At 34.2% G+C, this 15,546-nt stretch overlaps 1 protein-coding gene across 7 annotated transcripts in view; it reads right to left on the bottom strand.

The window, feature by feature from the left end:
* Positions 1-15,546, bottom strand: part of LOC138700842 (eukaryotic translation initiation factor 4E transporter-like) — a 71,584-nt gene that overhangs the window by 52,266 nt on the left and 3,772 nt on the right. For 4 of the 7 annotated variants that reach the window (XM_069827193.1, XM_069827191.1, XM_069827192.1 and 1 more), the window contains exons 1-3: positions 7,597-7,768; positions 3,898-4,007; positions 1,786-1,859 (exon numbers count right to left, since the gene is read on the bottom strand). In XM_069827193.1, the coding sequence (XP_069683294.1) occupies positions 1,786-1,859; positions 3,898-4,007; positions 7,597-7,753 (341 nt within the window). In that variant the 5' untranslated portion in view covers positions 7,754-7,768. Of the gene's footprint in view, positions 1-1,785; positions 1,860-3,897; positions 4,008-7,596; positions 7,769-15,546 lie in introns of those variants that run through there. The other 3 variants (XM_069827196.1, XM_069827194.1, XM_069827195.1) reach the window with 1 other exon arrangement.

A 15,546-nucleotide genomic window follows, 5' to 3' on the forward strand; every position in this document is an offset into this window, starting at 1 on the left:
CGTCCATCTGGGAATCTAAGGCTGAATAAGGACTCATATGAGGATAAAACTCTTTCCCAGTGTTCGTTATCCCCCTGCAGATCTCTTGCAAAATATAAATGAGTGACAATGTTGTCGTGTCAGTTCATCGTCATGTAACCTTCTCCTCACAGTCCACTCATTGACATTCACATCTTGCATTTGTTCAAGTCTATTTCTGGCTTTGATCAGTCATGTGGTGGTTATGGAGAACTTCAAGGTGATTTCTTAAGGTCCATAAACTACTCAACCCTTGCAGAAGCTGATCTCCTACCAGATCCCGGTCTTCGAAAATATGAATCCAGTTCCCAGTACCTTTGCACAGTACATGAAATTGTTGGAGTTAGCCACAAAATTCAAGCTGCGCCCATCCTCAATTACCATGACTGCTTAGCAGTATCCTCGAAACTTAAGAGTAACTCAACTCTTACGTTTTGTTTAAAACTGAGTAGAATATCACAGAATACCAGCATGAACAGAAAATAAAATTATAGTGTCGGAATATTGCTTTGGTTTCTTCCTGTCAGTTCCATGAACTTTTAACTGGTTACCATAAATAGATATCATAAACCACCCAGTACACAATATTGCTTTGGTTTCTTCTTCTCAGGTGCATGAACTTTTAACTGGTTACCAACAAATAAATATATAAACCACCCAGCACACAATATTGCTTTGGTTTCTTCCTGTCAGGTGCATGAACTTTTAACTGGTTACCAACAAATAAATATCATAAACCACCCAGCACACAATATTGCTTTGGTTTCTTCTTCTCAGGTGCATGAACTTTTAACTGGTTACCAACAAATAAATATCATAAACCACCCAGCACACAATATTGCTTTGGTTTCTTCCTGTCAGGTGCATGAACTTTTAACTGGTTACCTACAAATAAATATCATAAACCACCCAGCACACAATATTGCTTTGGTTTCTTCTTCTCAGGTGCATGAACTTTTAACTGGTTACCAACAAATAAATATATAAACCACCCACCACACAATATTGCTTTGGTTTCTTCCTGTCAGGTGCATGAACTTTTAACTGGTTACCTACAAATAAATATCATAAACCACCCAGCACACAATATTGCTTTGGTTTCTTCTTCTCAGGTGCATGAACTTTTAACTGGTTACCAACAAATAAATATCATAAACCACCCAGCACACAATATTGCTTTGGTTTCTTCCTGTCAGGTGCATGAACTTTTAACTGGTTACCAACAAATAAATATCATAAACCACCCAGTACACAATATTGCTTTGGTTTCTTCTTCTCAGGTGCATGAACTTTTAACTGGTTACCAACAAATAAATATATAAACCACCCAGCACACAATATTGCTTTGGTTTCTTCCTGTCAGGTGCATGAACTTTTAACTGGTTACCAACAAATAAATATCATAAACCACCCAGTACACAATATTGCTTTGGTTTCTTTCTGTCCATTAACTTTTAACTGATTACCAATAAAAAGATATCATAAACCACGCAGCACACAATATTGCTTTGGTTTCTTCCTGTCAGGTACCATATGCAGACAAAAAGGCACAAAAAAACTTCTTACATACCCAGGAATTCTGAATGCTGAAAATGTACATTGATATTAAAATCCCCAAATTTACCTTGAGCAACACAACTGTATTTTATATGTTATTCCTTGTAATGACAAGGTAAAAAGTTCATGGTTAGTATCTTCTTTATTGGGATAATGCAGTATAAAGAAAAGAACTCAACGGCAATTTTACTTGCATTGCCTTGCACTTACTTGTTGAAAGCGGGGTCCAAGCATTTTGGTCTCTTCTTTGACAGTGGATGAGACTGGAACTCCATCAATTCTTCCTGCAACAGTCAGTGAGTCCTTGTGTTTTATACCAATATTTTGAACACTGTACAATGCTGAACTATACTGTCTAATGCAATTAGACTAATCAAATCTACACACGATAGCAAACATGGAAGAAAATCAAATTCCCTGGAGTTAGAAAGGAAATGACCACTATATTATATCACATATGAAATAGAAGTGTTACTCGTATGTTTTAAATACCCCAATAAGCTGCGTAGATTTTTAAACCTCACAGCCTTTCTGTGACTCTATACACAAGTGCTGCTTCATGGAACTTCCCTTGTACTATGCAACCTTTTGGCATATACTGACAACACATAACAGAAGCCTCAACAGTTGAAAGTGCAAGTTCCTTATATAATGATTCATTGTGGTAATATTTTTCACGAAACAGAAGAATTATTTACTGAATTCTTTCGTATATTATTGTAAGTACTGCTCAGGCACTACATGGAGAGATTAGCTATTAACCTGCAGTATACAGTGAAATTTTCATAGTGTGAAATACAATTGTATATTCACTTTCTTGGGGGACATTTCCAGTATGACCTTCAAGATCAAGGAATGTACGAAAAACTCTTTGCTCCTGATTCAACATTACATCAAACAGAGTAACTTCTTTTGTACATTTTGCACTTATTTTTTTACACATTCTTTTTTTCTGAAGTCACTGCAAAATTCCTGTATTTTCCATATTAGTTTATTTCGGATAAGTTTTTAATTTATTCGGTTTTTACACTATGATCGTAATCTGAGCCCCAGGAGATGTGAAACGCCATTTATACATCCTAAATAAATTTTTCTCGAAATTAGGTTTGCCATGAAAATGTTGCAGTTGCTGTTCTTTGCCAATCCTCAACACTTGAATTTACTCCATTTTCTTGCAAGCATCCCTGCAGTATGTTGTAAGTTTTGTGATGTATCGATGGCCTGCTTCAAAAGGGAAAGTCAAAATTTAAAGTTTTGAGAAACCTGCATTTTAAAACTTTATGTTGCTGTGAAAAGACAAAATATCGTTGAAATTATTCCAAATTCTGTTGATATTTTATATATACTGTGAATTTCAAATTAGAGTGTGTTAAATGGATTCTTCACAGCAACATGAAACATTAAAATTCAGGTTTCTCAAAACTTTAAATTTTTAGTTGTTTCCCTTTTGAACTGGGCTGTCGATATAAGCTATCTTTTTTAATTGCTGTACACCTCATTAAATGGTTTTTATTCATTACAGAGTTTGGATCCTTACAAAGAGTACACTGGGATGATATATATATATATATATATATATATATATATATATGCGTAAATGAGCAGCTAGACAGTAGTGGCCAGTTGTTAGTCGAAAGATTGCAATTGATTTAGTTCCTGGTAGATCTGGGATGATGTTACAGTCTTTTAATAAAATGTCCCAGGGTTTACCTTTACTGTTATCGTGAATTTATTCTGGAATATATAGTTGACCCATAATTTTACATTATGAAAGGTAACATTTGTTAGAGGGCTATGTTTCATTTTTGTTCCTTTCTTTGCCAAAGACAGGCCTGTAGAACCCGTAAGTAGGGGAAATATGACGTCAGCCTCACTCCACTTCTATTGGGGATGATCGACTTCCACCTAAAGTTGTTTACAGTCTCTGCCTGTGCAAAGTGGCATATAATTTTCAAAAAGGATTGTAAAGGAGTGAATATTCAGCGACATGAAATATAATAGATACATACAATTTAATGCAGATTTAAAATGTGTAAAAACAGAAAAAGAGGCTGTAATTTAAGATATTCTTACCGCAGTCTCTATAACCGATTCCACCGCACCCCCTCCCCCAAAAAATACTTGCATAATATTACTTCATTTATTTCAAATAATTTTTGCATATCATAATATTCTATGGTAACTGGGTGAATCATGCAAAGTCAAATACCTGCAAATGGATTTTATGGTATTACTAAACATGATAAAGTTACGAGTCATATTCCTTACTTTTTTGCACAAAACATAAATCACAAAGGCTGAACGTAAATGGACCTCACTCACCCTTGTGTACTGTAAGTGAGGTAGGACAGGAGTTGTCTTCTGCCTCTCCTCTGCTCCAGGATCCAGGGCCTCGCCACCCTCTGAGATGGACATTGCCAGCTCTTCATCACCTGCAACATCCACATCAGGCCAAGGTTCCGCCTTCATGAAGGTTTCTCTTCACATTTCATAAGGAATAGTGCTTTGACTACATCTAACCTAACACTGCTATTATGTGCGAATAAATTTATGATGAATTAAATAATGTCTATGAATAATGGCGGAACACCCATCAATGAACAGTAACAAATAAAAGAAAAAATTCTACATTTAGAAAAAGGACCAAACTCAGAGCTTCTGGCTACAATTCAAGAGGTCATGGGTTCGATTCCCGGCCAGAGCATAGGAATTTTTTCCTATTAAGGGAATAGTTCGTGAGTTTAAGGTCTGGAATTTAGGTTAAGTTTAGATTTAAGATCTTCCCTGGCACCAAATTATCATACATGGCCATCTCAGCATATCATTGGAAGAAGAGGATGTATTGCAACCAAGTAGTTACGAAGTCAATTACAGGAAAATATGTGAATAAATTTAGACAACTAACATGAACTAAATATCAGTACTAAAAACCAGTTTGTACCAAAATGAAAATCAGATTCCAAATATAGGCTATGTGTTCTTGTGTATCAATTAAGTACCAAAAACAATTTGTACCAATATACAAATAAGATTCCAAACATAGCTATGTTTTCTTGTGTATCAATTAAATAATAAAACCAGTTTGTGATATGTATTACCAATTCTGGATGAATTAAGCCAGAATGCATTATTTTTCGTAAAGTCAGCAAGACCCGAACTGTAAAATATATTTGAGATGCAGCACAATTCATCACAGTACAGAATAACTAGGCTGTGACCCAACAAAATAAATAACCGGAACACAAGCTACATATGCTGAGCTTCAAAAAGAGAAAATAAAAAGCCCTCAAGAAACAAAGACAAAAGCACTAAGTTATGTGCGTATGTATTACAAAGCTAAAATAATTTCCACGATCATAAAAATATTACAATTAAGTCCAACGCCATTTCCATTAAGTTATATACAGTCATTCAACAAGAGGCTTATAACACAGAAAAAAGTAGCTCAGAAGCTTAATATAAAATATGAATTTGAGAAGTTATGCTTGCAATTCTTAAGAAATCAATAGGACTAACAAAACACCAATTTACATATTTCATTTTTTTAGCCTCTCTTGCAATGTAAGAGAAGACACAGACTGGCCTGTAAAGTTTTAAGTTGTACTATAACAAAGATTCTTCTTACACTGTTAAAGATGCGGCTAGTTGTCTCTAAAGAAAAATTCAGCCAATTTATCGTAACTTAAAAATCACGAATTCGTGCCATACAACATATCTTTTGTCATACAAATTGTTCCACTTCACATACTCATTTCTAATTTTGCTAGTCTTTTGTCATCAACATTATTTCCACAATTTGCTATCTATTAGCCAATTGTGTCAAAAGACACAGTATAGTTTTCACAGTTCCACAATAACACAAAAATTCATCGGGTTCATGAAACATCCTAATCCTCCTACTTCATTATATTTCACTCACACCATTGTGTGGATACTACGAAACCTCAATATTGTCTGATAGGTTAGCTTAATTTTGTTACAATGGTAATAAAATTATTTACGTTAGCTGACAGCACATTTTCTCCACGAAGTTTATTCGGCACTCCTAGACTTTGGAAGTTTGTACAAACTACTAAAACTGACAGAAAAGCAATCATTTTAATTTCAACTAGGCTAGTTTAAGGTATATGATCTTGGGTAAGCTTCAGTGTGCAGTGTAGTGTACAGGGGGTGACTGAAGTAGTGGTAGCGTCTGGTCATATTGCACTGTGTTTTACTCTCTGCAGGCATATAGCTCCGTTAATATTGTGTGTTGAATGTTACGTTGCTTTAGTTTAGAAGAGGGGACAGCTAATTGATGTGAGGCCGAGGAATGAGACAAGGTTAGAGTGGGTTAGATGAGGGGATAGCTAAGTGACATGAGACTTAGGAATGTGAAGGTTAGAGATTCTTTTTGCCAGGACACATTTAACACATTTCAACTCTTTGGAAATGTGGCAATGGTGCCGACGTTTAGACGACATCCACTTCATTACCAGTGAAGTTTGATTTCTTTTTCTCTCCTTTCTTTTTATTTTTTTCTTAAATGTAGCTTAAAATGTTCAAAATCGGCTTAAATTAATATAATTCCATTAGGAAGCCTATATTATAAAAATTTAGCAGTAAGATTAATACAGAAACAACACACCAGTATTTAATTTAGAATAATTATGAATATATATAAAAACTCTCCAACAGTTAACCTTGATATGGACTATCCAACAGTAGCAAGCAAAACGTATGGATAGGCCAAGTTGGTAATTTGGTAGAAAACGGACATCAACAATATCATCCAGGATCAGTGACAGGTCAAGTTTGGTTTGTTTAGGTTTTTTGGTATGCCTTGCATATACTTTTTTTTTTGTAGACATACTAACTTAAATGCCTGAGGAAAAAAAAAAAAAAAAAAAAAACCCAAACCTAACCTGTCACTGATTCTGGATGACATCCACCACGTTTTCTAGTGAAGATGTAGTTAATACGCACTTTGAATTTACTCTTCCAAACAAAATACTTTTCATAAGCAACGATATCTTAGATCCCTGTACGACCTTCATCTCCAGTACTTTATGGCATAAATGTACAATCAATTTTCTCTACTGTTTAGTGTATTAGATTAGCAGATTACTCTTTTCTTTCCTCTCTGTGAGGTCGGGAGGGGAAACATCCCTGTGCACCACGACCTGAAGCCTATTGTGCACCCCTGGGATGAGTTGCAAGCCCACCGACCGCACCCACGATGAACTGACCTAACCACTAACACCCTGAGGACCAGTCCCGCCATCTCTCCAAGTCCATATACCATTCCCCCCCCAAACGGTCTGAAGTGTAAACCACCCCTCCCGCCTCAACAGTCTGAGGTGTAGACCCCCTCTCCTGTTGAGAGGGGAGGGGTTCTGCTGCTGGGTCACCAGCTACCACACTTGACATAACCATGGACGCCGGCCGAGAGTGTCAGCAGCTTCGGAGGGCGCGATCTGAAAACCAAGGAAGACAACTGGAATGAGGAGGAAAGGATGCTGAGGGAGGAAAGGAAGTGGCGAGAATGAATGGGGTTCCATACGCCTGATAAAATTACCTGATATTCACTCATAGGAGTGAGGGAAAAACCCCGAAAAAAACCTCATCCAGGCAACTCATCCCAAGTGGAGAATCGAATCCCGGCCCACTGGGTTCGGGAGCCAAGACGCTACCAAGAGACCACAGCGGCGGACTACCAGATTACTTATTCTTATAAGAAAATGAATTCAATGATATTTACTGTACTTATTCTCGCGCTGTTAAGACCCATAAATAAATTAATTTAGTGAGCACATTCCTTGGTTAGAAAAAAAATCGATTAGCGAAATGATACAACAAACGTGAGAATATTGAAACATTTGGAAATAAAGTAAGCTATGGATTAATTAAATACGATTAAGCTCAAATAATGAGCATATTGAACCAAGAAGTTTTCATGGCAACTTTTCCCTACTAGAGAGAGTTTCATACAGCATTAAACTATTACACATAGTTCGGATTTTATGAACAAAAGTTACTCACAAAATGTTACTCTTTTTGTTCGTCTCGCCTGTCGGCGAAACCATCTTATTCTGGCACCAGGCACCAACGACGACTGTGCTTCAGCAATTGGATTACCAGTTGCAACATTACGTCGCCTTCGGTTATAACGGTAACGAAGAGGGCCCGGTCGATTCATTTTACTTGGTTAACAATCAATTCTAGCAGCCCGTAACGGCAGGAAGAATCACGTTTGTGCAGAACACCAATGTTTGGATCCTCTTTATTAGGGGTTGAAGCTCACTGATGAGTTCTAGAATATGCACATATCTTATGGACAACATACAAAAACATACATAACTATCCTCATATTGTCAGTGAAAGACCTAAGTTTAAACAGTATTTCTGAGAACACACTGAATTTCAGATACGATATGCTACACAATGTATTAGAGGCCTGCACCAATTTTAACGTTAACTAGTATCATATTCAACTCATCTAGCAAGACGACTATATCAAATAAATAGTTGAATTCACATTGTAAGATAGCGGTTGGAAAAGATTTTACGTCGTATGCAATTTCTCCTAATTTCTCAAAAATATTTTCCTTTGTACGTATTGTATAAAAAGCTGGCAATTGATACATTCGAAATTACACGAATTAAAATATACAGTGAAATTGGACCAATACATTTTTTACCTTCTTTCACATTATGATTATTCTAAAAATCATTAAACAATGTCTATTACTTGTTAATATGATAATCGCCATTAACGGATGCTATTTTAATGGAATTCATACGAAGTATGAAATGCCCTATATCTAAAAAGAAAAAGAAAAAAACGAATAGTTCACGACACCAGTACAACTTTTTAGTAAGCTGAACAATCATAATAAGGCAAAATCACTTTTATAGAAAAAAATTTCTACAAAATAAAATAATCCTTTTAAGAGTGATAAACATTTACAACGAAGATTTTGCAACTCCAACACACCACACGTAATAACCGACTAACAGCCATTCAAAGACTGTACTTTCGGGGGTGGAAGAACCTACACAGTGATTGGTTGGAATAGCTTATAAAAAGACAGAGATACTAGTTTCACGTGAATCTTTGATACGAAAAGAAATTACAAACCAAAGTTTTTGACAATATTACAGTCGATGTGGGTGACAAATTAGTAAGTTTAACCTCTTACCAGACAGAGACAAGACATCTCTCGCGTAATAAAGAAAGAACGCGCATATGGACACACAAACACTGTGAAGAGATTTCACGACGACTAAAATAATGTCATACACCCGAGAAAACATCTCGTAAACACTGCCTGCTATCACAAGTTTTCCGCAGTATTGAATTTCGTGATTACAAATCCAAAGAAAAACAAAACATTGGTAATTGCGTACGAATTCGCTAGTGGTCTCCTATTACGCGCCCTAGCGTTCGAACAATTCACAAACTATAACAAAAACATCACTCCTCAGTACTGGGCGTGTTCAGTTCTATTCCACTGCGGTCTCTTGGGCTTGTTTCGAAATAACGTCGCCGTTAAAATTCCGATATCGAGACCTTCTAGAATACATGTACACATTCCCAGAAGCATTTTAGTGTAAACGCTGTTGAGATTTTAAATTTTTCCACCATAAATAAATTTGAATGTAACGCCTATATCTGTTATACAGTAACAATCGTTTTTCCTTCATTGTTGGATACACACTTTCAACACGTACTGTCCTACTTAATACAAGACAGAATAATATTCATTCAGCATTGTTGCATGTCAAATTCACCACAGAATAGATGTGAGAAATTAGACACTTCTGTAATTTGGCTCTAAATAATCTTACCTTCTGAGTTTGATTATTTTTATACCCCTAGGGAGTCTATTAAAAATTTTCACTGCCATATAACGCACTCCTTTTCAGTAATAACATAGACTTGCCGATGGAGTATGAAAGGCATTTTTGACAAGTATTTTATTGTTGAATTAGTTGCGAAGTTTCCATGATTACATAGGAGGAAGTTTATTAATGAAAAATATACTGACAAGCCATGGGCATCATTTGTAGTCTACGGGGATTATTTAGTTAGGCCAGTAATTTGTATGAAACCTTAATAAAATACATAAGCAGACGTAATGTACGACAGCATGACATTCCACTGAGAAGCGTTAACAGGATTACCCCACTGACGATTTTTCAATATTATTTTCATTTTTCTCCATAATTTGGTAAAATCCAAGAATAAGTCGCTGCTTTCCCAAACCAACAGGAGATCGATGACACGATGTACGACGGCAATACTTCAAAATATTAATTTCATCCCGAGCCCCTGCTACGCTCGCTTTTCTTCCTCCTATCCGACATCCCTCCACTGCATACTTACCTCTACTTCTCTTTTTTTTCCCCTCTACCTACTTTATTCTATTAACTTACCTTTGAATATGCTCGGATTCCATAGGACCTTTCGTCTAGTAGTGACTATCATAGTCATTACTCCATGAATTCGTTGATGAACAAACTCTTAAAAATTATACTTGCACAATTAACATCAAATACCTTCAAAGGTGTTAAACATATGACCATTCTTATATAATAGAACTGAATTAATTAATTTGCTCTTAACCTTATTAGTTAATAAGGCAAATAGATTACGAATTAACTTATATTGTACAAGGAACTAATATGACAACTATCCAAATGATTTACATTTATCAATTGCCTTACTATACATAGCTATATTAAAAATCGATTAACTAGACTACTCCCTTCAGTACTATTCTATTAATCTTATCGAGGTATGTTAAATTGCCACATTTTTATTAAAACGCATTTCGTATTTCAATGTAATGCGCGGGCATGCGTGACGTCATCCAACTTATTAATCGTGAAAACAGCGACTCTTCCTTGGATTCTAGCCTACTTTTTTTTTAATTTCATGTATTCGTCTGTTATGTGTCTAGTAACAATTTTAATTAAAATTACTGGTAACAATAATAATTAATCTACTTTAAGATGTAATTTATCTTATTCATGTGGGGTGATCTTGTTACCTCCACGGCAAGCTGTGTCATGAAAATTTCAGGATATAAAATTCAATTGTAGCTTAATTTGCTTCATTTTTTAGTTTATCTGCTTCCAAATTATTTTGTGTTATTTATAACATATATTTTATATTGTTTTTCATATTATCATGATATTTTGTTTCCATATTTTTTTATTTTTTATGTCTGTGTGTTATGGTTTTCCTAAACGTGATTTTGTTAGAACTATTAGGAGTCTTTTTTCGAGATGTTCATTGCAGTACAGGTGGTGTTCTTGAATTTCAACATAGAACTAAATTTTTTATTACGTTTATATTTGTATTTATTTAGTTTTTGAACTTAAAAAGGTTTTTTTTAGGATTTTATTATAAACAAATTAATGTTTTTTAGATGTTCATGGTTGTATAGATGGTATTCGAATATTTAAATTTCAAGAACTGAAATGATTTCCAATTTATGCTATAGTACTGTGACTTTTTTGGCTCGTAAATGTGTTTTTCATCATCTCAAACTATACAGCATTGAGAAGTTTTCTTGAAATGGAAGAGAAACAAGTTTAAATTTACTGGAGATGTTATCTAATACTGCCACCAGTAACATATCTAAAGTTTATTAATTTTTATATACGCTTTCAACAAAATGAAAGGGAACTTTTGAATCACCCTGTATTTTTACAAACAGAATGATTAATTTGTTTTTTTTTTTTCATTTTCTGGAAGTCTTTAGTCAATAATACATAAATTGTTATATTCCAATATAATAATAATAATAATAATAATAATAATAATAATAATAATAATAATAATAATAATAATAATAATAATTTAGGACTACTAAAAATGTGAGAACTATACTTCTAAGATTTAAAATATTCCACTTTTATAGGTGTTTAAAAAACATAATACGAGCTAGTTAAGACTTTGTGTTACCCTTTGCTCCATAAATGGTTGTAACCTACTGCAAATAAAAGTACTTCTGTTTTGTTAACCGAATTAAAAATTGATCAATAAATTTGTGTGTGTTCATTTGATCGCATATGTTATATTACAAAAGCATGTGTATGTAAATTATGTATCACATAAATAGAATAGAAATTAAAACTAGGCCTGTGTGTAGAAACTAGAAATATAAAGTGGGGTGAACTTGACCACAAGAAAAAATTAAATCAAGATATTAACCCCATTGGTGTCTTAGAATAATAAAAAGAAATACTTAAACGGTGGAAAAATAAAACGAACTTTAGAAATACGTTCAATGCAAAGTTTAAATTCTTTTTCTTTTTTTTATGGTTTAGTTTACCCCAGTTTATGGTATGGAAAATAGTTAATTTCAGAGGAAATAAGGAGGGAGTATACCAGGCGACATAACCTGTAAGGTCTTCCCTAAAAATATCTTGTTTCCTCACCACCCCGCCCAAAGCAAATGCTGAAATGAAGTCCTTGACAAAAATGTACGCATTAATGTAGTTGAGAACTCACTTAAAATATGTAAGTGAATAAAAAGAAATACTTTCAGGTTCTTTAAAAATAAAGTAACGGAATTAAAGCAGATCAGTAAAAACATGTTAAGGAAATTTTTCCAGATAGGCCTAAATTGACAAAGGAATCCCACATTTGAAAAGGCAAATAACAAGGCACTTATCACATAGACACAAACTAATAAGGTGTTCATTACATTATGATAAAATTGTAGTTTGGAGAATACATACTGGTGAATGTGTTGTAAGTAAAGAATGTCACACGACAAAAAAAAAATAAAAGAAGTTCGGTTTCTAAAGTGGGCTCACGATGTAAGTTATGATACCTACGAAAACAAACATTTCTTACTGATATATATTTATTAAAAAAAAAGAACAATTCATATCATTTGTTACAATTAAACTTTAATATTCAAACCAATTTCAAGATACATTTTCACAGCATTTGTTCAAGCAAAAAGATTCACCAAAGAGTTCTTCTTTATCCATTCTGAAATTTGAGACAATTGCGGAAAACAGGAAAGATTGGAGAATGCTGGGTTTGCAGTGAAAGTTCTAACGTTGGACAGAAAACAATGAATGAATGCTGTGAAACAGCAATATTTCTCCACATCTTCTTTGTAGTCTCATGGCTACCAGGCAGCTGTTCCATCCAAGATTCGCTGGTTCAAAGCCTGCCGAAAGCAATGGGGGTTTAAAGGGCAATAATAATGTTTATTGCCAGAAACATACAATATAAAGAAATATTGCAAATATAGCACTCCCCTGAAAGAGAGTGATCTCTAAAATCCATAGCATGATTTACTCCAAGAGAGAAGTAAAATTGTCAGGTCCGTGGCACAGATTTACGGAACAAAAGAATTCTGTCCCTAAAACAGGGCTCCAGACACAATGTTAGAAATTTTTCGTCCGTGCTGAATTTAGATACTAAATTACCTCTAGAGATAAAAGCAGAATTCAATACACCACCACCACCACCACCACGTAGCGCTGAAAACCCGGGTTCAAATCCCAGTGCCGGAGAGAATTTTTCTCCGCTCCACCGATCCTTCATCTTTATGAGATGTCAAATGTACATACTATAGGGAATGGGTGGCTACTGCATCGTTCTTTCAGATTATGGGAGAAAATCATGTGTTTACTTTTTTTAATGACACTATTATCCACAACTCTCCCCACTCTATCTACATAACAGTATCCAGACGACCACCGTAAGTAATATTATACTTGGAATTACACAACACACTCGGTCTGAAATTAGTGAAAATTCACTCACTTTATAATTTATATTATGTTCATTTAGACATGTTGACATATTTAAGTTCCTGTTTGTGGTGGATTAGAGTTGTCTGCACTTCGATTTTTTTAACTTAATTTCTTCTACATAAAGGAGAAGAAAACGAATTTTTAAGTTTAATTCTGAAGAATACATTTCACGGTGAAATATATCCCCACAATGCACGAGAGAAAACGTACTTAAATAATTGAAACTTTTTTCACATTCCTCGGCATCATTGTCATTAAAATATCCCTTCAACTAACCCACAAAACTTGTCACATATCTCGGCCTCAGTTCACTTAGCTATCCATAACGAAACGCAAATCAGATGTATGTAGTGTGGGGAGATATCAAAGATTGGCCAATTTCATTCCACGGCAGTTGGCAAGTTTATACCAAATAAACACCCAACAATTGAACGTCTGGCTCTGTCTGCTGCTTTAAATTTATATTATGCAATAATATATTAACGAATTTTGCTAACAGACTTGCTTTGAGTTGGAATATAATAATTATGAAATATTTTAGCATAACCTATCCAAGACTTTGAATTGAAAGAGACATGTTTCACTATCAGTACTGAAAATTATCCAAAAGAAATAGAATGAATCTTCTTCCTTCAATTACTTCAATAACGTTCTTTTCTACCTCTATAATTTCTCTAATTCTTTGATTCTTTTTTTTTTTTTTTTTTTTTTTTTTTCTTTTTTGATTTTCTCGCTGCTCTCTGCAAAAGGTCCATATTAGTACCAATAATTTTGGTTTCGTGCATTCCGTCTAATGTCTAAGATTCTGCCCCATATAACACTTTGTACCAATGACTTATAAATAAGGATTTTTGTTTTATTTAAATTTTCCTAATCTACACTTATTCTTTTTCCAATTTCAACTAGACTCTTCCCGTTAGCTTCTAAAATTGGCCCCAAATATTTAAATTTATTGACTATTTCAATTTCTTTTTTAATCTCTAACTTTTGTTCATCTTCCATGTTAGACATTCGATTTTCTTATCATTTCTATTCTTCCCTCATTCATTCTTTATACTCTTCTAATAGTTTCCTCATCATTTACGATGTCAATACTATTATTATTAAAATAGAAATATTTATTTGTAAATCAAGGTGTAGGATGATTCCACATTTTACATGAAGGAATCACATCCATTTCAAACTGCAATGATGCAGCTACATTAACTTGTTTTCTTAATTTCCCAAGGAAATACATTTTCTTAATGCAATGCATATAAATCAAAAGTATATGTCCAGTTTTTTTCTTTACAGAAAAAAAAAATTAACAAGACAATAATATAATGAAAAATGAGTGAATAAGTGGATACTGTACACTTTCCTTGACCAATATTAATCACTTTTATGTTTTATTGAACTACATAGCCTAATTCAAAGAAGCTTCATAATCAGACAAAATCAGAACATCCAAAACAATGTACCCATATTACTAAAAGCTTTTGTTACATTTATTAAGTCAGAAATAGAAATATATATCTAATAGACATTAATTATGAGCTGTACTTAACTTTCAGTAAAAAGAACAAGTTAATCCCAAAACAAAATGGTAAGTAATTCTGAGTTACTATTTCTCTCGAACTAGGTAGCCTATAAACCTATTTCGTCCTGCATGAGTAGCATTGTACAACACTCTCATTAATACAGGGGGATATTTTGTCATGTCTACTCACTCAATGTGATAGGAAAGATGGAAATGTATTATTACTGGAGTGGTGAGATGTAGGCATTCTTTCTGCACTTCATTTTTCTTATGTATATGTTACCATTAAAACCCGAAATCCGTCAAAACCACTTTCAATTAGTAAAAACTAGCTTAAGCAAATGTAGGTAAATAGAAAGCTAGTTTTCGTAAGATTTTTTTTAGTAGCTTATTTATTCTACGATGCTTTATCAACATCTTAAGTTATTTAGCGTCTGAATGAGATGGTGATAATGCTGGTGAAATGAGTCCGGGGTCCAACACTGATAGTTACCCAGCATTTGCTAATATTGGGCTGAGGGAAAACAACCTTTTCAATATGTTTCACAACAAGTTAAATTTCATACTGTGTCACCTTCATTTTATTACAAGGTCGGTACTAGGCAGTAGGTCTCTCTAGATAGCATATTTATAATTCGAACGTGGCACAGGGATTATAATGAAGGAGGGGTAGGAAGACTACA

Source organism: Periplaneta americana, chromosome 6 (assembly GCF_040183065.1).
Source record: "Periplaneta americana isolate PAMFEO1 chromosome 6, P.americana_PAMFEO1_priV1, whole genome shotgun sequence".
In the NCBI taxonomy this organism is placed as follows: Eukaryota; Metazoa; Arthropoda; class Insecta; order Blattodea; family Blattidae; genus Periplaneta; species Periplaneta americana.